The sequence below is a fragment of the Budorcas taxicolor genome, chromosome 16 (genome assembly GCF_023091745.1).
Source record: "Budorcas taxicolor isolate Tak-1 chromosome 16, Takin1.1, whole genome shotgun sequence".
NCBI lineage: Eukaryota > Metazoa > Chordata > Mammalia > Artiodactyla > Bovidae > Budorcas > Budorcas taxicolor.
Window position 1 is genome coordinate 55,890,160 of NC_068925.1, and position 21,105 is coordinate 55,911,264.

Consider the following 21,105-nt stretch of genomic DNA (forward strand, 5'->3'; position numbering starts at 1 on the left):
TAATCCTTTCTTATGCTGTGTCTAATCTGATGTTAATTTCATCCAGTGTATTTTTCATCTCAGACATTGTGGGTTTCATCCCTAGAAATGTTATTTAGGTCTCTTTTATATCTACCATGTCCAGTGGTGTACTGATAAACCAGCTTTCCAAAATTAAAAAAGGCCCGATTTGTACTGATTTGTAGCATTTGCCAACTTCATATGTAAACACTCCTACCATAACTAATTTAAAGCTACCAAAAGTTTAAGACTGGCTTGCAAAATTCCTATTGATTTAAAAATTGGCTCTCTTAAGCTGACAGGAGCAATTCTACCCCATACTCAATCTTTTTCTAACTTTTTAAAACAATGGAATATAGTTACAAGTGTCTTAATATATTTGTCTAATGAGTCTACCATCTGCAGCATTGCTAGGTTTATTTCTACTTGTTTATGTACTCTTTATGGGCCATTTTTTCAGCTTCTTTGCATGTCTTCCAATTTTTTATTAAGATAACATAACTGTATGTATTACCTAATTAGGTGCTATATGTTTTTGTATTCTCATATTCTTGAGCTTTGCTTTGTAATGCAGTTGTTACTTTGAAACAATTTGATCCTTTTGAGGTTTGTTTTTTAGATTTGTTAGGTAGGGCCGGAGCAGCCTTTCAGTTCAGTTCAGTTCAGTTCAGTCACTCAGTCGTGTCGGACTCTTTGCGACACCATGAATTGCTAACGCCAGGCCTCCTTGTCCATCACCAACTCCCGGAATTGACTCAAACTCACGTTCATTGAGTCCGTGATGCCATCCAGCCATCTCATCCTCTGTCGTCCCCTTTTCCCCCTGCCCTCAATCCCTCCCAGCATCAGAGTCTTTTCCAATGAGTCAGCTCTTCACATGAGGTGGCCAAAGTACAGGAGTTTCAGCTTTACCATCATTCCCTGCAAAGAAATCCCAGGGCTGATCTCCTTCAGAATATAAAAGTCAATAAAGCAGTCAGTCAATAAAGCAGAAATAGATGTTTTTCTGGAACTCTCTTGCTTTTTCCATGATCCAGCAGATATTGGCAATTTGATCTCTGGTTCCTCCGTCTTTTCTAAAACCAGCTTGAACATCTGGAAGTTCACAGTTCACGTATTGCTGAAGCCTGGCTTGGAGAATTTTGAGTACTACTTTACTAGTGTGTGAGATGAGAGCAATTGTGCAGTAATTTGAGCATTCTTTGGCATTGCCTTTCTTTCAGATTGGAATGAAAACTGACCTTTTCCAGTCCTGTGGCCACTGATGAGTTTTCCAAATTTGCTGACATGTTGAGTGCAGCACTTTCACAGCATCATCTTTCAGGATTTGAAACAGCTCAACTGGAATTTCATCACCTCCACTAGCTTTGTTCGTAGTGATGCTTTCTAAGGCCCACTTGACTTCATGTTCCAGGATGTCTGGCTCTAGGTGAATGATCACACCATCGTGATTATCTGGGTCGTGAAGATCTTTTTTGTACAGTTCTTCTGTGTATTCTTGCCACCTCTTCTTAATATCTTCTGCTTCAGTTAGGTCCATACCATTTCTGTCATTTATCAAGCCCATCTTTGCATGAAATGTTCCCTTAGTATCTCTAATTTTCTTGAAGAGATCTCTAGTCTTTCCCATTCTGTTGTTTTCCTCTATTTCTTTGCATTGATTGCTGAAGAAGGCTTTCTTATCTCTTCTTGCTATTCTTTGGAACTCTGAATTCAGATGCTTATATCTTTCCTTTTCTCCTTTGCTTTTCACTTCTCTTCTTTTCACAGCTATTTGTAAGGCCTCCCCAGACAGCCATTTTGCTTTTTTGCATTTCTTTTCCATGGAGATGGTCTTTAGTCAAAGGTTAATTTTCCCCGCTACTCAAGCAATAACCTTCTGAGTCCTTGACCTGATGTCCTACAAATTCTGATGGCTTTCCACTTTGGCTGTAGTGAACATGAAAGGGATTTTTCCCTTTCATCCTTTGAGTGTTTTCATTCCCAGCATTGTGCAGTTTCTTCACATACATGCACTAATGAGCACTCACTCACTCAAAGACTCAAGTGGGTAGCTCTCAAAATTCCTTCTTCAGTACAGCTGTCATTCCTGAAGCAATTTGCCCCATGAACTTTAACTGCTTTGGCCTTCCTGGACTCCCAACTCTAGGTCTCCTCAACTCAAAGAAACTACCAAGCTCCACCTAGGTTACCTTTCCCCGCACAAAGACCTAGAAACTCTCTCCAGGTAATAAGCTATGGAAAGGGCAATCAAGAACATATTTCTTTTTCCCTTTCTTGAGTATTACTGTCCCGCATGGCCTGATGTCCATTATCTGAGAACTATTTTTCATTTTCATATATTTTGTCTGGCTTTTTAGTTGGCTCAGGCAGAAAGGTAAGTCTAGTCCCTGTTACTCCATATTTTTTAATTTAACAAAGATACTTATTTATATAGCAAATATTAATTAAATCACTCAACATTCAAAAAATGAAGATCATGGCATCCGGTCCCATCACTTCATGGGAAATAGATGGGGAAACAACGGAAACAATGACAGGCTTTATTTTCTTGGGCTCCAAAATCACTGAAGATGGTGACTGCAGCCATGAAATTAAAAGACCCTTGCTCCTTGGAAGAAAAGCTATGACCAACCTAGACAGCATATTAAAAAGCACAGACATTACTTTGCCAACAAAGGTCTGTCTAATCAAAGCTATGGTTTTTCCAGTAGTCATGTATGGATGTGAGAGTTGGACCATAAAGAAAGCTGAGTGCCGAAGAACTGATGCTTTTGAACTATGGTGTTGGAGAAGACTCTTGAGAGTCCCTTGGACTGCAAGGAGATCAAACCAGTCAATCCAAAGGAAATAAGTCCTGATTATTCATTGGAAGGACTGATGATGAAGTTGAAACTCCAATACATTGGCCACCTGATGCAAAGCACTGACTCATTGAAAAAGGCCCAGATGCTGGGAAAGATTGAAGGCGGGAGGAGAACGGCAACAGAGGGTGAGATGGTTGGATGGCATCACTGTCTTGATGGACATGAGTCTGAGCAAGCTCCAGGAGTTGGTGATGGACAGAGCATCCTGGTGTGCTGCAGTCCATGGGGTCACAAAGAATCAGACCCAACTGAGCGACTGAACTGAATGAGTAGTAAATTGGCAAATTTACTAATATATCATTTAACTCTAAAACTTTAATAAAGATACAAATTAAATTGAAGTTAAGTGTTAAGACACATTTCAAATAATACTAATTAAAAGACATATGATGTTGTTTACATGAAACTAAATCAACAATGATGGCATTAACAGTGGAGATTTTAAATTCAAGTCCAATTCTGAATCTTTGTTAAATTAAGACTGTGGAGAACCTCAGTTATCTATTGAAGTATTTCAATAAGAATAGCAATTCTTTAAGATTTACATAATCTCATTGATTACTCATTAACAACTTCATGAGGTATAAACTGTTATTACCCTCATTTACTGATGAGAAAACTGAGGTAAATATAGGTTAGGATATTTGCCCAAGATCACAGAGTCGGTAGGGGCTTCCCAGGTGACACCAGTGGTAAAGAACCTTCCTGCCAATGCAGGGGACCCAAGAGACTTGGGTTTGATCCCTGGGTAGGGAAGATCCCCTGGAAGAGGGCATAGCAACCCACTCCAGTACTCTTGCCTGGAGAATCCCATGGGCAGAGGAGCCGGGCAGGCTGCAGTCCATAGGATTACACAGAGTCGGACGTGACTGAAGCGATTTAGCACACATGCACGTAGTTGGTAAGGGGTAGAGGTGGGGTTATAACTTCCCCATCTACTAGCCAAAACACTAAGCTATTCTGCCTTCCATAGTACTAACCAAAAAGTGCTATTGTGAGCACAAAAATGAACCAAGTATATAATACTAAGTATGATAACTGTCACATAGTCAACACTCAGCATATATTAACTAGCATTTTGTCATCATTATCCTCTCATATATCTCAGAGCCTTTTCTGTCCTTAGGAAATATGTTCCCTTTCATCTTGGTCAACTTACAACATGTCATCAACCAACTCTTCTCCAGCACCCATCCTTCACAGACCTGATCCTGTTACTCCATCTTAACTACAGGAGTTATATAGAGGAATCCAGTGTCCTCAATGATTTCATGGAATTGCAGGCCAGCCCTGGACTTCTTTTACTTAAAAGCATACACTCAAATTTAAGAACATATGACACACAGTGGTACATTATGCAGCCTAATGTAAATACAAAATGATATAGAAAGAATTTACAACTACATGGTTTTTTAAAAGCAGCTATTTAATACATTTCATTGCACTAAAATCCAAATTGATCACATTAAATGATACTTTTTTAATGCAAGCAGAAATGATCTGATGAAGATTCTATTTTTTCCCCTTTGATATTTTGAAACACAAAATAATTTAAAAATATATAGCTGAGGGTTCTCATTATTACTATTTCTAAGATACTATGCATAGTTGAAAAGACAGCAGATCTCTGCTTTCCAGTGTTTGATCTGAGTATATGAAATATCAGATTATAAAGATTCTACCTATCTTTACAAAAACCCTCGGAAAGACAGGATAGATACCAGGATAATACAGAATTTCTGATAACTCAGTGCCTGATTATGGATCAATATTTGGGCTGTTTATTTCTTTTCTTTGTGCCTCATATTGTAGCCAATTTTAATTTTCTTTCTTTCTTTAGAAAGCAAAGAAAATAAAAGGCAAGGTAAAGTATAATTACTACTTGCTATTAATTTTGACTATGACAGAAGACACAAAATACTGGTTAAACAGGTTTGAAGATTATTGGCACATTTGATTCAGCTGGTCAAGAAATCCTTTAATTCTTCCCTCAAATTCAATAAGTCAGCCAGGAGCAAATAGAGCATAAGGTTTATTGTATAAAGTTTTGAATTTGATGTATAGTTATTTTTAATAGTAAAATACCACAAGAATTACTCCCCACATTTTTATTGGCTTAATGTAAACTAACTTATATTCATTAATTCACTGTAAAAATCTTAAAAGGAAATAATAAAACAAAAAATCATCTGTAATTCCATGACCCAGATAAAACCATTTGAATGTTGAAGGCTTTTTCAAAGCATATAATTCCTTTTACTTACATTGAGATCATACTAAAACTTTGTATTTTATCCCTTTACAAGCTCCCAGTTCAGATTCATTTTAAAGTAAAAACTGTTTGAGCCTTTGCGTTCTTTTAAAATAGGTAATAGGTTCCTTTGAACTTGTATGTGAACATCCATTATTTTTTTCAGTGAGTCAGTCCACCTCAGACTCAGACTGTGCAGGTTTTATAGTGCTCCAGAGCACCACATCAAATGAAGAAACACTCACACTGTAGGAACTGCCGTTTTGTATATTATTCTGGCAATTTTAGGCACATGGCAAAAAAATACATTTTTTTCCTTAAAAAAGATAATGTATTACAACAATTAGATAGAGGATCATTCTTATCTAATTTACACAAAGGTAAAGACATCATTGAATCCAGAACTATGTACCATCTGAGTATAACTGGAATAAAAAAAATATCAACTAAGAGTCAAATACCTTTAATAGTTTTCTTGTAAAGAAATAGAAGACTTTCTACTCTCTTTTTGAAAAAATTTTTGAATATAGAAACTGCAATAAATATAGTTTATTAGAGCCTCTTTCAGTTAAGAGATTGCAGAAAGGGGAGCAGGAAGATAATGAGGAAAATAAAACAAGTGGCAAATACAAATGGCTTAGAGAGAAAAACAGATGGAGAAAAGACAGAAAAATATTGCACCTACAGGAAAAAATGAGAGAGAAAAAGAAGATAGGGTCAGATTCTTTGAGAAATATCTGGTGACAATTTATAATATCACCAGCAAAAGTGTCAAAACCTCTATGTTTTCTCAACTGTAAGTATAAATGTGTATAGAAGGGGATATCACCTGCCAGAAGGTAGGTGTCCCACCCTAATCATAAGGTGATATATTTCCACTAATACTGAAACCTTAAAATTGGTTAATAAATTTTTCTGAGTCAAAACCATGTTATGTTTTTTTACTGCTGTGTTAATAAAACATGACAACAGATATTTCAGAGTGAAATTATCTTTTACCAAATAATACGAGAAGTAGTTCAGAACCCCTAGCCCTCTTGGGAATAAGCTTTTATTGTATAACATATTTGCCAGAGTATACTTTCACCTCATTTCTTCTAAATAAGCTCCCTCTCCCACCTGCCCAAAGTTAGCTGCTTTAAAATAAAGGCCTTTCTAACAAGAAGAACCCAGGACTTAGAAAAGTGCTGCAAAGATATAGTGCCAAATCTCTAGCTTGTGGCTTAGAACTCAATGGAATGGAATATAACACCAATTTTAATCACCTTCTAGAAAGATAACATTTTCTCCTTGAAAAAAATTATTTGAGATTATTTATCCCAGGTCCTGGGTTGCTTTATTGACTTTGCATACTCCATCTCCAAGAAAAACAGCACAGAATGGCTACTCTGCTGGATGCACAATTCACTCAAGAATATTATTAAAAGGAAATTTATCCTCATATCTTCAAAATAAGAGAGAGAAATAAATCCAACATACCAATAGTTTTCAGTGAATTCACAGAATAAATAGGATCTGTAATGCCAAGGGCCATGCTAAAGAGGAGGCAACACTGCAAATCCCATGAATATTTATTGAATTTCAGAACCACATATCCAATTAAGATGAATGTTGTAGCAAAGCTAATTAATCCAGCTAAGAAGACCTGTGAAACCAATTCACAATACAGTATTAAATTTAACGCCTAAGTATGGCATGACTGCATTTACTCATGTAAGAATCAGATCTTGCTATATATTTTATACAATTACTCAGGAAGATAACTTTAAAAGGTATTCTAGTTTACCTGCCTCAATGAAACCATCCCTTCCAAATGATTCTACTTGACTATAAGAAGACCAATGCACCCATCTTTCTTGTTGCTATTCAAGATTAATAGTTTTCCACATCAAAATGTTCTAATATGGAGTGCAAATTTTTCTTGCTTCCATACAAAGCATTTCCTTGTTTCCACAGTGATGATCTACAGGTCTCCAGGCAGGCAACAATGGACAAAAACTACATGCCAGCTGACTTGATCCCCTTATTAAAGGCTTTCTGGAAAAATCCATAGTTAGCAAACTGGTGTATACATTTCGTTGCCCGATAGGTTTCTGACACTACCACACCTGTCAGGGATGCCAGGAAATGTAGCACTATTTTACACTCAGCCCAATACCATACTATGCATACAGTAAGTCACTCCATTATTGAGAAAGAAAGGGACAGGCAATCAACAATACCTGCCTTAAAAAGAGCAACAGAATGTAAAACTTTTAAACCAGCAGAAGGAAAAAAAAAAGAATAAAGAAAAAAAATTTTTAAAGAATAAAGAAAATTGAATCAATTGACTGAGAAAGGGAAAAGGAATGCGGAAAAGCAAAGGAAATGCATTATAAATTAAAAGTAAAAAATCACATGGGACAGATAAACACAAATCTATTTCTTTTGAGCTTTAAAAAATTTACCTTTAACTTACATACAGTAAAATTCACTCTCTGACTGTATAGTTAATATGAGTTTTGACAAATGCATGTAGTCAGGTAAACATGACCACAATGAAAAAACAAAACAGATCCATCAAACTCAAAAATTTCTTCATTCTGCCATTTTATTTCTTCCCTCATCCTGCTCCCTGGCAACCAATGATCTGTTTTCCAAAGCATTTTTTTGCCTTTGCTAGAATGAAGGTCTATGTACGGAATTATATTATTCCATAGGTACCCTTCTAGCCTGGTTTCTTTCTCTTATCATGCTGCTGCTGCTAAGTCGCTTCAGTCATGTCTGACTCTGTGTGACCCCATAGTTGGCAGCCCAACAGGCTCCGCCATCCCTGGGATTCTCCAGGCAAGAACACTGGAGTGGGTTGCCATTTCCTTCTCCAATGCATGAAAGTGAAGTCGCTCAGTCATCTCCGACTCGTAGCCACCCCATGGACTGCAGCCCACCAGGCTTCTCCAGCCATGGGATTTTCCAGGCAAGAGTATAGGAGTGGGGTGCCATTGCCTTCTCCATCTCTTATCATAATACATCTGAAATTCTTCCATATTCTACTTATCAATATTCTGTTTCTTTTTTATTGCTGAGTGAAAACACTAAAGACTTAAACATGTGGAGTGAAGCTAAAAAGTTATTAGTGGAAAACTTCAAACTTTAAATGCACAAAATAACAACAATAAAAGAAGCTAAAAGTCAATCAACTAATACCTAGCTCAAGATATTAGAAAAAGTACAGAATAAAATCAAAGAAAATAAAATAGTTTGAAAAGAAAAATAATCTGGCAAGCATGATTAACAAAAAAAGAGGAAGGCATAAATAAAACAAACATAGCAGTGAAAATGGACAAATCTGCAGACACAGCTGAGAGGCAGTCAGAGGTGGGTTTGGACCCAGGATCTGCCATTGGTCAGTCTTGTGACCTCTGAACTATAGTCGGCTTATATGTGAAATGGAGATGATATTAACTCAGTGCCTTAGTCACAGTAACTAATCTTAGTTACAGATCAGCAAATATTTATTCCTTCTCCCTCCCCTCAACTCTCTTTAATTAGTGATTCTGCACAGCAAAAAGAGTCAACTAAAAATGTGAGATTGGTGAAATATTAATGTGAGATTGGTGAATTATTAATCTTGCTAGACAGATTCTCTGTCAACATGAATAAGGAATAATAGACCATACTTTGTCTTAAAATGTGTTCTTACCTGCCAAAACATGTTCTTGAGTATATAGAAGTCCACATCCAAAGCAGCCATAAATATAATTAAAGGTGAAAAATAACAATAAAGTGAAAAACTTGGTGTTCTTAGAAGAGGGTAGACGACTTGGTGCATCTAAATAAACAAAGGCAAACAAAAAATTACTTTGTTACCATTTTGAAGTATTAGAAATTAGGTTGCTGATCTGCCAATCAATATGAATTTTACAATATTCCAATTTGCAACTAATGAGAGAGAATTTACAGTGCCAGTCCTAGGAGTCTTGTGGTAGATCTCGTGATCTAACCATCCACATGAGATAAATGCATAGTCCTCTATTCACCAGAAATATGTGTGACTTTAGGCTACATAAACATCGCCTGTGGTAACTAACCAGTGTTTTCAAAAATGGTACTTCACCATTGGTTACCCCTGAGGTGATTTTAGGTGGTACTTTTTAATTTGACTTTAGGTAATTATTTTCATTTGTGTAAGAGTGGGAGAAAGACCTTTGCATAGGTACTTGTGATTTCACAGACATTTGCTTAGGATTTTAAAATATTTCAGTGAATTAAGCAATAAAAATAATACATGGATAATAGTATAGATTGTATATATAGGATATAAATCATGAAGGTTATATACAGATGAATAGAAAACACAGCAACAATGACTGAAGTAGAGTAAACATATCCTAAAAAGTCTTTGGCACAGTTAACAGTTTAATCTTCACCACTTAACATCTCTGTGGCTCAGTTTCCTCATCAGTAAAATGGGAACAGAGTACCTACTTTCATTGGATTGCTCTGAGGAGAAATTAATTAACTCAAGAGTTAATAAGTTTCACTGGTGGGACTAGTGGTAAAGGATCTGCCTGCCAGGAAGGAGATGTTAAGAAATGTGGGTTTGCACAATGAGGTACCATTTCAAGCCAGTCAGAATGGCTGCTATCCAAAAGTCTACAAGCAATAAATGCAGGAGAGGGTGTGGAGAAAAGGGAACCCTCTTACACTGTTGGTGGGAATGCAAACTAGTACAGCCACTATGGAGAACAGTGTGGAGATTCCTTAAAAAACTGGGAATAGAACTGCCTTATGACCCAGCAATCCCACTGCTGGGCATACACACCGAGGAAACCAGAATTGAAAGAGACATGTGTACCCCAATGTTCATTGCAGCACTGTTTATAATAGCCAGGACATGGAAGCAACCTAGATGTCCATCAGCAGACGAATGGATAAGAAAGCTGTAGTACATATATACAATGGAGTATTATGCAGCCATTAAAAAGAATACATTTGAATCAGTTTTAATGAGGTGGATGAAACTGGAGCCGATTATACAGAGTGAAGTAAGACAGAAAGAAAAACACCAATACATTATACTAATGCATATATATGGAATTTAGAAAGATGGTAACAATAACCTAGTATGCGAGACAGCAAAAGAGACACAGATGTATAGAACAGTCTGTTGGACTCTGTGGGAGAAGGAGAGGGTGGAATGATTTGGGAGAATGGCACTGAAACATGTATAATATCATATATGAAATGAATCGCCAGTCCAGGTTCGATGAAGGATACAGGATGCTTGGGGCTGGTGCACTGGGATGACCCAGAGGGATGGTATGGGGAGGGAAGTGGGAGGGGGGTTCAGGATGGGGAACACATGTACACCCATGGCGGATTCATGTTGATGTATGGCAAAACCAATACAATATTGTAAGGTAATTAAACCCCAATTAAAATAAATAAATTTATATTTAAAAAAAAGAAAGAAAGAAATGCGGGTTTGAACCCTGGGAGGAGGGCATGGCAACTCACTCCAGTTTTCTTGCCTGCAGAATCAAATAGACAGAGGAGCCTGATGGGCTATGGACCATAGGGTTGCAAAGAGACACGATGAAGTGACTTAGGATGCACAGTAAGTTAATAAATTATTAAAATTAAAAAACCAAAGAACGTAAAAGGCAGTCTGGCACATAGTTAACACTCAAAAGATGCTAGTTGTAGTGGTGGTGTTTCAAAGAATAACAAGAGGCTTTTACAATCCTACATGCTCAAAATTCTCAATTCTCCAAGCCAGGCTTCAATAGTGCTATGAACTGTGAACTTTAAGATGTTCAAGCTGGATTTAGAAAAGGTACAGGAACCAGAGATCAAATTGCCAACATCCATTGGATCATCAAAAAAGCAACAGAATTCCAGAAAAACATCTACTTCTGCCTTTATTGACTATGTCAAAGCCTTTGACTGTGTGGATGACAACAAACTGTGGAAAATTCTTAAAGAAATGGGAACACCAGACCACCTTACCTATCTCCTCAGAAACCTGTATGCAGGACAAGAAGCATGTCCAAGAAGCATGGAACAACTAATCCATTGTTCCATGTCTGGCTAGAACTGGACATGGAACAACCGATTAGTTCCAAATTGGGAAAGGAGTATGTCAAGGCCGTATATTGTCACCCTGCTTATTTAACTTATATGCAGAGTACATCATGCAAAATGCCAGGCTGGGTGAAGTACAAGCTGGAATCAAGATTGCTAGGAGAAATATCAAGAACCTCAGATACACAGATGACACGACCTTTATGGCAAAAAGCGAAGAACTGAAAAGCCTCTTGAAAGCGAAACAGGAGAGTTAAAGAGCTGGCTTAAAACTCAACATTCAAAAAACGAAGATCATGGCATCTGGTCCCATCACTTCATGCCGAATAGATGAGGAAACAATGGAAACAGTGACAGACTTTATTTTGGGGGGCTCCAAAATCCCTGCAGATGATGACTGCAGCCATGAAATTAAAAGACACATTCTCTTTGGACAAAAAGTTATGACCAACCTGGACAGCATATTCAAAAGCAGAGACTACTTTGCCAACAAAGGTCTGTCTAGTCAAGGCTATGGTTTTTTCCAGTAGTCATGTATGGATGTGAGAGTTGGACCATAAAGTAGGCTGAGTGTGGAAGATTTGATGCTTTTGAACTGTGGTGTTAGAGAAGACTCTTGAGAGTCCCATGGACTGCAAGGAGATCCAACCAGTCAACCCTAAAGGAAATCAGTCCTGAATATTCATTGGAAGGACTGATGCTGAAGCTGAAACTCCAATACTTTGGCCACCTGATGTGAAGCACTGACTCACTGGAAAAGGCCCTGATGCTGGGAAAGATTGAAGGTGGGAGGAGAAGGGGACGACAGAGGATGAGATGGTTGGATGGCATCACCGACTTGATGGACATGAGTATGAGCAAGCTCTGGGAGTTGGTGATGGACAGGGGAAGCCTGGCATGCTGCAGTCCATGGGGTTGCAAAGAGTCGGACATGACTGAGTGACTGAACTGAACTGAACTTTACAATCCTTAACAGATACAAGCACTGTCTCCATTTTTTTTTTAATAAAAAATGAGTGGATTCAAATTGTTATTCATTACTCTGCTGCTATACATTTAAAATTCTGTCAATAAATTAACAAAGTTTTTCTTGGATCTAAGTAATATTTTGTAGGATGCATGTTTTGCACTTAATCTGGCAGTTAGAAAAGAGTAATCATAATTCACCACGACAGTAACTGAGCCTTTTGTAACTAGAGTCCCTGCAGGTGTGGAAGACAATAACGTGAGAGAGTCCCGCTCTATGTACAGGGAAAGGAAACAGGAGCAAGGACCAAAGGCAGATGGTGAAGAACCCAAGAAGGCAATTAGATTTACTCACTTTCAAAGTACTATTTTAAGCCTCTCTAATTCATGTTTCCTTTCTTGGATGGTTTTTCATTTTCAAAAATTTTAATACCAGATAAACGTTTCTCAGTAGCTGTTCACATTAAAAAAAAAATTTCCATTCATTCAGGAATGGGGACAGGAGTTGACCTTGTTTTTGGTCTTTGATCTTTAGTCTATCCTCCAGTTTATCGTATGTAAGTTACCTCAACAAAATTGTAGGCTAGTTGTCCTATCAAAAATCCAAATAGAGAAAGAATCGACAAGACAATGACTTCAGAATTCTTTAAAAATGCCCTCAGAAGTCCTAAAAAAAAGCAAAAAAAAAAAACTATGTGTTACTTGGACATAAGGTATAATTTAAAAACAATTTATTATTATCTCTCTTTAGGTATTTGATTTTTAAACTTCCTTTGAATGTCATACATTATGAAGAAATAACTGACAACTGTTATATAACCCTATCTTTTAGTATAAGACACACATAATGATATAGCACTCATGTGAATTTGGAAAATTTTGAAGTTACAACAACCTCCCATTTGCCAACCCAGTGGCACTGTCTGGGTATCTTGCTTCTGGATCTGATGAAGAGAAATTATGAAAATGAAATTTCCTGTCCTCAAAGTATCCGTTCACTCATTTTGTCACTCATTGTATAAGACTCTTTGCAACCCCATGGACTACAGCACGCCAGGCTTCCCTGTCCATCACCATCTCCCGGAGCTTGCTCAAACTCATGTCCATCAAGTTGGTGATGCCATCCAAAAATCTCATCCTCTGTCATCCCCTTTTCCTCCTGCCTGCAATCTTTCCCAGCATCAGGAACTTTTTCAAGGAGTCAGCTGTTTGCATCAGGTGGCCAAAGTATTGGAGTTTCAGCTTCAACATCAGTCCTTTCAATGAATATTCAGGACTGATTTCTTTTAGGGTTGACTGGTTGGATCTCCTTGCAGTTCAAGGGACTCTCAAGAGTCTTCTCCAACACCACAGTTCAAAAGCATCAAATCTTCCACACTCAGCCTTCTTTATGGTCCAACTCTCACATTCATACATGACTACTGGAAAAACCATACCCTTGACTAGATGGACCTTTGTTGGCAAAGTAATGTCTCTGCTTTTGAATATGCTGTCTAGGTTGGTCATAGCTTTTCTTCTAAGGAGCAAGTGTCTTTTAATTTCATGGCTGCAGAAACCATCTGCAGTGATTTTGGAGCCCAGAAAAATAAAGTCAGGCACTGTTCCCACTGCTTCTCCATCTATTTGCCATGAAGTGATGGGACCACATGCCATGATCTTAGTTTTCTGAATGTTAAGCTTTAAGCCAACTATTTCACTCTCCTCTTTCACTTTCATCAAGAGGCTCTTTAGTTCTTCTTTGCTTTCTGCCATAAAGGTGGTGCCATCCGTGTATCTGAGGTTATTGATATTTCTCCTGGCAATCTTGATTCCAGCTTGTACTTCATCCAGCCTGGCATTTTGCATGATGTACTCTGCATATAAGTTAAATAAGCAGGGTGACAATATACAGCCTTGATGTACCCCTTTTCCTATTTGGAAACAGTCTGTTGTTCCATGTCCAGTTCTAGCTTTTTCTTGTTGACCTGCATACAGATTTCTCATGATGCAGGTAATATGGTCTGGTATGCCCATCTCTTTAAGAATTTTCCACAGTTTGTAGTGATCCACACTCAAAGGCTTTGGCACAGTCAATAAAGCAGAAGTATTTGTTTTTCTGGAACTCTCTTGCTTTTTCAATGGTCCAGGCAATGGCACCCCACTCCAGTACTCTTGCCTGGAAAATCCCATGGACAGAGGAGCCTGGAAGGCTGCAGTCCATGGGGTCGATGAGGGTCGGACACAACTGAGCGACTTCACTTTCACTTTTCACTTTCATGCATTGGAGAAGGAAATGGCAACCCACTCCAGTGTTCTTGCCTGGAGAATCCCAGGGACGGGGGAGCCTAGTGGGCTGCTGTCTCTGGGGTCGCACAGAGTCGGATACGACTGAAGCGACTTAGCTTAGCTAGTGGATGTTGACAATTTGATCTCCGGTTCCTCTGCCTTTTCTAAAACCAGCTTGAACATGTGGGAGTTCAAGGTTCACGTATTGTTGAAGACTGGCTTGGAGAATTTTTTGAGCATTACTTTCCTAGCATGTGAGATGAGCACAATTGTGCAGTAGTTTGAGCATTCTTTGGCATTGCCTTTCTTTGGCATTGGAATGAAAACTGACCTTTTCCAGTCTGTGGCCACTGCTGAGTTTTCCAAATTTGCTGGCATACTGAGTGCAGCACTTTCACAGCATCATCTTTTAGGATTTGAAACAGCTCAACTGAAATTCCATCACCTCCACTAGCTTTGTTCATAGTGATGCTTTCTAAGGCCCACTTGACTTCACATTCGAGGATGTCTGGCTCAAGGTGAGTGATCACACCATTGTGGTTATCTGGGTCATGAAGATCTTTTTTGTGCAGTTATTCTGTGTATTCTTGCCACCTCTTCTTAATATCTTCTGTCTCTGTTAGGTCCATACCATTTCTGTCCTTTATTGTGCCCATCTGTGCAGGATATGTTCCCTCGGTATCTCTCATTTTCTTGAAGAAATCTCTAGTCTTTCCCATTCTGTTGTTTTCCTCTATTTCTTCGCATTGATCACTAAAAAGGCTTTCTTATCTCTCCTTGCTATTCTTTGAACTCTGTATTCAAATGGGTATATCTCTCCTTTTCTCCTTTACCTTTTGCTTCGCTTCTTTTCTCAGCTATTTATAAGGCCTCCTCAGACAACCATTTTGCCTTTTTGCATATCTGGTTTTCTTGGGGATGGTCTTGATCACTGCCTCCTGTACAATGTCACAAACCCCCGTCCATAGTTCTTCAGGCACTCTATCAGATCTTATCCCTTAAATCTATTTCTCACTTCCACTGTATAATCATAAGGAAACTGACTGAAGTCATACCTGAAAGGTCTAGTGGTTTTCCCTACTTTCTTTAAGTCTGAATTGGGCTTCCCTGGTGGCTTAGATGGCAAAGCATCTGCCTGCAATGCAGGAGACCTGGGTTCAATCTCAGGGTCAGGAAGATCCCCTGGAGAAGGAAATGGCAACCCACTCCAGTACTTTTGCCTTGAAAATCCCATGGATGGAGAAGCCTGGTAGGCTACAGTCCATGGGGTAGCAGAGAGTTGGACACAATTGAGCAACTTCACTCTTCTTTCTTTCTTTCTTTCCTTTCTTCCCTCCCTCCCTCCCTCCCTCCCTCCCTCCTTTCTTCCCTCCCTCCCTCCCTCCCTCCCTCTCTCTCTCTCTCTCTTTCTTTCTTTGGCAATAAAGAGTTCACAGTCTGAGCCACAGTCAGCTCCTGGTCTTGTTTTTGCTGAATATATAGAGCTTCTCCATCTTTGGCTGCAAAGAATATAATTAACCTGATTGCTATGACCATTGCGTTCTCTTGGCAAAATTGTATTAGCCTTTGACCTACTTCATTTTATACTCCAAGGCCAAATTTGCCTGTTACTCCAGGCATCTCCTGACTTCCTACTTTTGCATTCCAGTCCCCTATAATGAAAAGGACATCTTTGGGGGGTGTTAGTTCTAGAAGGTCTTGTAGGTCTTCATAGTACCATTCAGCTTCAGCTTCTTCAACATTCCTAGTTGGGGTATAGACTTGGATTACTGTGATACTGAATGGTTTGCCTTGGAAACAAAGAGATCATTCTATCGTTTTTGAGACTGCATCCAAGTACTGCATTTCGGACTCTTGTCGACTATGATGGCTACTCCATTTCTTCTAAGGGATTCTTGCACACAGTAGTAGATAGAATGGTCATCTGAGTTAAATTCACCCATTCCAGTCCATTTTAGTTCACTGATTCCTAAAATGTCGATATTCACTCTTGCCTTCTCCTATTTGACCACTTCCAATTTGCCTTGGTTCACGGACCTAACATTCCAGGTTCTGATGTAATATTGCTCTTTACAGCACTGGACTTTACTTCCATCACCAGTCACACCGACAACTGGGTGTTGTTTTTGCTTTGGCTCCATCTCTTCAATCTTTCTGGAGTTATTTCTCCATTGATATCCAGTAGCATATTGGGCACCTACCGACCTGGGGAGTTCATCTTTCAGTGTCCTATCTTTTTGCCTTTTGATACTGTTCATGGGGTTCTCAAGGCAAGAATATTGGTTTGCCCTTTCCTTCTCCAGTGGACCACATTTTGTCAGAACTCTCCATCATGACCCATCTGTCTTGGATGGCCCTACACGGCTCATAGTTTCATTGACTTAGACAAGGCTGTGGTCCATGTGATCAGCTTGATTAGTTATCTGTGATTATAGTTTTCATTCTATCTGCCCTCTTGGATAAGAATAAGAGACTTATGGAAGCTTCTTGATGGCAGAGACTGAGGTAGAAACTGGGTCTGTTCTGTTGAGTGGGGCCATGCTCCATAAATCTTTAATCCAATTTTTTGTTGATGGGCGGGGCTGTGTTCCCTCCCTGTTGTTTGACCTGAGGCCAAACTATGGTGGAGGGAATGAAGATAATGGGGACCTCCTTCAAAAGGTCCCATGCACACAATGCTGCACTCAGTGCCCCTGACCCTGCAGCAGGCCACCACTGACCCAAGCCTCTGCCAAAGACTCCTGAACACTCACGGACAAGTCTGGGTCTCTTGTGGGGTTACTGCTCCTTTCTCCTGGGTCCTGTTGCATACAAGGTTTTGTTTGTGCCCTCCAAGAGTCTGTTTCCCCAGACCTTTGTAAGTTCTGGCGACTCTATGGTGGGTTAATGGCGACCTCCTCCAAGAGGGTTTATGCCATACCCAGGTCTGCTGCACCCAGAACTCCTGCCCCTGCGGCAGGCCACTGCTGACCCACACCTCCACATGAGACACTCAAACACTCAAAGGCAGGTCTGGCTCAGTCTCTGTTGCATATCCTGGTACGCAGAACATTTTCTTTGAGCCTCCAAGCATCTCTGGAAGGCATGGGGTTTGATTCTAAGTGCGATTTTACCCCTCCTACCATTTTGCTTGGGCTTCTCCTTTGCCCTTGGACATGGGGTATATTTTTTTGGTGGGATCCAACATTCTCCTGCCAATGGTTGTTCAGCAGTGAGTTTTAATTTTGGAGTTATCGCAGGAGATGATGAACACACGTCCTCCTACTTTGCCAGCTTGCAATGTCTTACTACATGTTAATCACTACTCATCCTAAGCTATAGTAACATATATTCTGTAGTTTTCTTAAACACCAGAAATACTTTTAAATGAAACCTAATCATAGGGAAAACTTCCTTTACCAATTAAGTGTTAAAAGACACTAACTATTCTGTCTATATGAATCTTCTTGCCTTAAAACTCCCTCCATGCATGCGTGCTAAGTCATTTCAGTTGTGTCCAACTCTGTGCAATCCCATGGACTGTATCCCACCAGGCTCTTCCATCCATGGGATTCTCCAGGCAAGAATACTGGAGTAGGTTGCCATGCTCTCCTCCAGGGGATCTTCCCAACCCAGGGATCAAACCCATGTCTCCAGCACTACCTGGGAAGCCCCTAAAACTTTCTAAGCTAAGTCACTTCAGTCGTGTCCGGCTCTGTGCGACCCCATAGATGGCAACCCACCAGGCTCCCCCGTCCCTGGGATTCTCCAGGCAAAAACACTAGAGTGGGTTGCCATTTCCCTCTCCAATGCATGGAAGTGAAAAGTGAAAGTGAAGTCGCTCAGTCGTGTCCGACCCTCAGCGACCCCATGGACTGCAGTCCACCAGGCTCCTCCGTCCATGGGATTTTCCAGGCAAGAGTACTGGAGTGGGGTGCCATTGCCTTCTCCATAAAACTTCCTACTCTAAGATTATTCAGCTCATCACTTCCAGAGGCAATATATAGACTACAATCCAGTTAACTTACGCCTAAGGTGAGACTCATTGGCATCTCAGAGTCTGTATTTCTTGCCTTTCACCTACAGGTCATGACAAACCAGTAAATATTTTTTGAATACTTATGTATAAGGTTAGCCAAAGAAATGTTTCTCAAGCAATTTCTGCAATGCCCTTTACTGCTTGGAGCACCTGTCTCTATGTAATCATAAAAGATCTAAAGCTAGTGAGATTCATGGTCAGCAGCACTTTATTGTACCAAAAGGGACAAAGGTTGATGACAAGCTTTTTAAAGATCCCAGAGAAAGCAATTTCACTCCCTAATAGGAGTAAAATTGACGTTCTTCATGGGTGTTTGCTTTGTTGCTTCTTTGTAGTCTTTGTACCAGGTTTCCCTGGTAAAGAATATGCCTGCAATGCAGGAGACCTGGGTTCAACCCCTGAGATGGGAAGATCTCCTAGAGAAGGGAATGGCAACCCACTCTAGTATTCTTGCCTGGAGAATTCCATGGACAGACAGACCATGGGGTGGCAAAGAGTTGGACACGACTGAGCAACTAAAACTCTCACTTTTGTTCCAGAAAGCATTTTAAACCAGCTGACATTTTGCCCAAAAGAAAAAAATTTTAAGGGAACTAGAAAATGTTCTCTAATCACTAGTGTTTAATTATGGAATAAAGCATCTGTGTTTTTTAATATGTTATTTTATCTGCATGAATATCATTCCTCATGCCTTTTGAATACTTTATCATTGTGTAAGAGAACTTATAGGTGAAACTTTTCCTAATTCCCCCCAGGGGGTGGAATGGTACATCTTCCCTAAAGAAAAAGCACATCAAAAGTCATAGTAGAATGAACAAAAGTGATAATGTTAAGTAAGCAAATTGTGAACCATTTATCTGGGTTCTATTTGCCCTCCCCCCATCCCAGATATTTAGGTCAAGTTAGGCCTGGCAGGCAAGAAGGAAGCCAGACAGTATAAAGCTCTCCCTCTCCTTTGTTACCAGAGATTCTGGACTATACCTTTACAGTTATAATAATGACACTGCATTGCAATTATGTGTCTGCCGTCTCCCTCACAAAAAGTCTCCTTGAGGCTAAGAACTTTCATATTCTCCACAGTGCTATGCTCAGCAAATGTCATGAATGAATGAAGGAGCATAGTAGAGATCAGACTTATAGATAAATGAAACAAGATTGATATCATTCACTCACATTTTATAATTTCACTGGTTTTCTTCTTTTGTTGTAATTGTGATCACTTTCTGCAGAAAGGTTCAGAGGTCAGAGGAAATATGAGATGTAAAAACAATCACCTACCTCCCAAAACAAGCGTGGACCATACAAGAATCAGGAAATGTCCCTTCCCAACAGTGTAGTCAGCGGCCCTTCCACAGAGTAAATCAGGTCTGTTACCTTCTTTTTGTACCCAGAAGGACACATTAGCTTTTGACATTGTTTTATCAGTCCCAGTTGATGAACCTGGATGAGATTTACTGTTGACACTTTCACTAGTACAGACTAACCTGTTATGATACACAAAAAAGAAGACTATGTGACTGGCCAGGATCCAATCCATCCACATTCTTTCTACCTAAGATTATACTACACTCAGATCTGAGCCCACAAGGTACAAATTAATACCTCCTGTTCCACCTCTGCTCCAAAAACGTTCTATGGGAACACTAATAGCAGTGTTTGTGTTTCTTCCTGATACTGCTACACATGTATCAGGGAGAGATGGTATCGATTTTTGCATGTACCATTTATTGTACAATATGGTAATGTTTGTCTTCCCCATGGAACAGTGAGTTTCTTGAGGGTCAGAGACAACTATTAATTTCCCTTAAGGCTGTGCACAGAGCATGTGGCACATAACAGGCTCTCCATAAATACTGGATGAATTCTTTGAGAACTCTTTGTCTGGGAGTACAAATCATTCTAGAATTTTCTTCTACTATTGCAATTTCTTGCCCCTTTTTCATCTCTCAGGCCCCTCCAACTCCAAAATGGCAAGTGGGAAACAGGTCAAAGTTGAGTCCTATTGGTTAAGGATGGGGGTGCAGAAGTATGTGAATAACCTATAAACAAAGGAAAAAGACAAAGGTTGAGGTCTGATCATATGGTAGCTTTGAGTGAATTAGAAAAAGTTCCCCCTTGCTAACAATAGGGCACACAGCTTAGCACGTGAATAACAGGCTAGATTTCGACCCCAGGACCCAATCCACCCCCTCAAGCTGCTGCCCTTGTGTGGGACCTAGTCTGCATAAATAGATGTTAAAGTCCTAAGGACTCATTCTCTTTTTCTCTCCCTTGCAGCTAGCCTTAACCTAAAATTCCTAGAGGTTCCTGAAGCATCCCCAATATCTGGATGTTTGCTTTGCATCTGTTGGGTCTGAAAGTCACAGTGATCCTGACAAGAAGTGGAGGATGGCCCAGAAATGGTATTCAAAACACTGTATCTTGAAACCTGTCCCTCTAGCAGCACCTCACATCCTCGGCACCTTCACAGCCTCTACTCAACTTGTCAGGAAAGCCTTGCTCCCAAACCAAGTTCTCCAAACTTTCAAAACCAGCAATACCTTCAGCCAAGGCTAAGCAGGTTCAGAGTTGAAACCAAGGTGAAGGCACTGAAAATCACAAAAAATGCTCAGCTCTGCGTCTGTTTGCCAGGGACAGTACTGCCAACTGATACCACACTGAAAGCTATTTCC

General features: G+C 39.6%; 2 protein-coding genes across 2 annotated transcripts in view; both read right to left on the reverse strand.

Moving 5' to 3' along the window:
• The window catches only part of SLC9C2 (solute carrier family 9 member C2 (putative)), a 95,213-nt gene extending 75,366 nt beyond the window's left edge, over positions 1-19,847 (reverse strand). The window contains exons 1-4 of the mRNA XM_052653577.1: positions 19,712-19,847; positions 12,717-12,817; positions 8,801-8,929; positions 6,598-6,763 (exon numbers count right to left, since the gene is read on the reverse strand). Coding sequence (XP_052509537.1) covers positions 6,598-6,763; positions 8,801-8,929; positions 12,717-12,817; positions 19,712-19,847 — 532 coding nt within the window. The remainder of the gene's footprint in view (positions 1-6,597; positions 6,764-8,800; positions 8,930-12,716; positions 12,818-19,711) is intronic.
• Positions 19,848-20,419: 572 nt separating this feature from the next.
• The window catches only part of ANKRD45 (ankyrin repeat domain 45), a 48,293-nt gene continuing 47,607 nt past the window's right edge, over positions 20,420-21,105 (reverse strand). The window contains exon 5 of the mRNA XM_052653578.1: positions 20,420-20,472. Within this exon, the coding sequence (XP_052509538.1) occupies positions 20,420-20,472 (53 nt within the window). The remainder of the gene's footprint in view (positions 20,473-21,105) is intronic.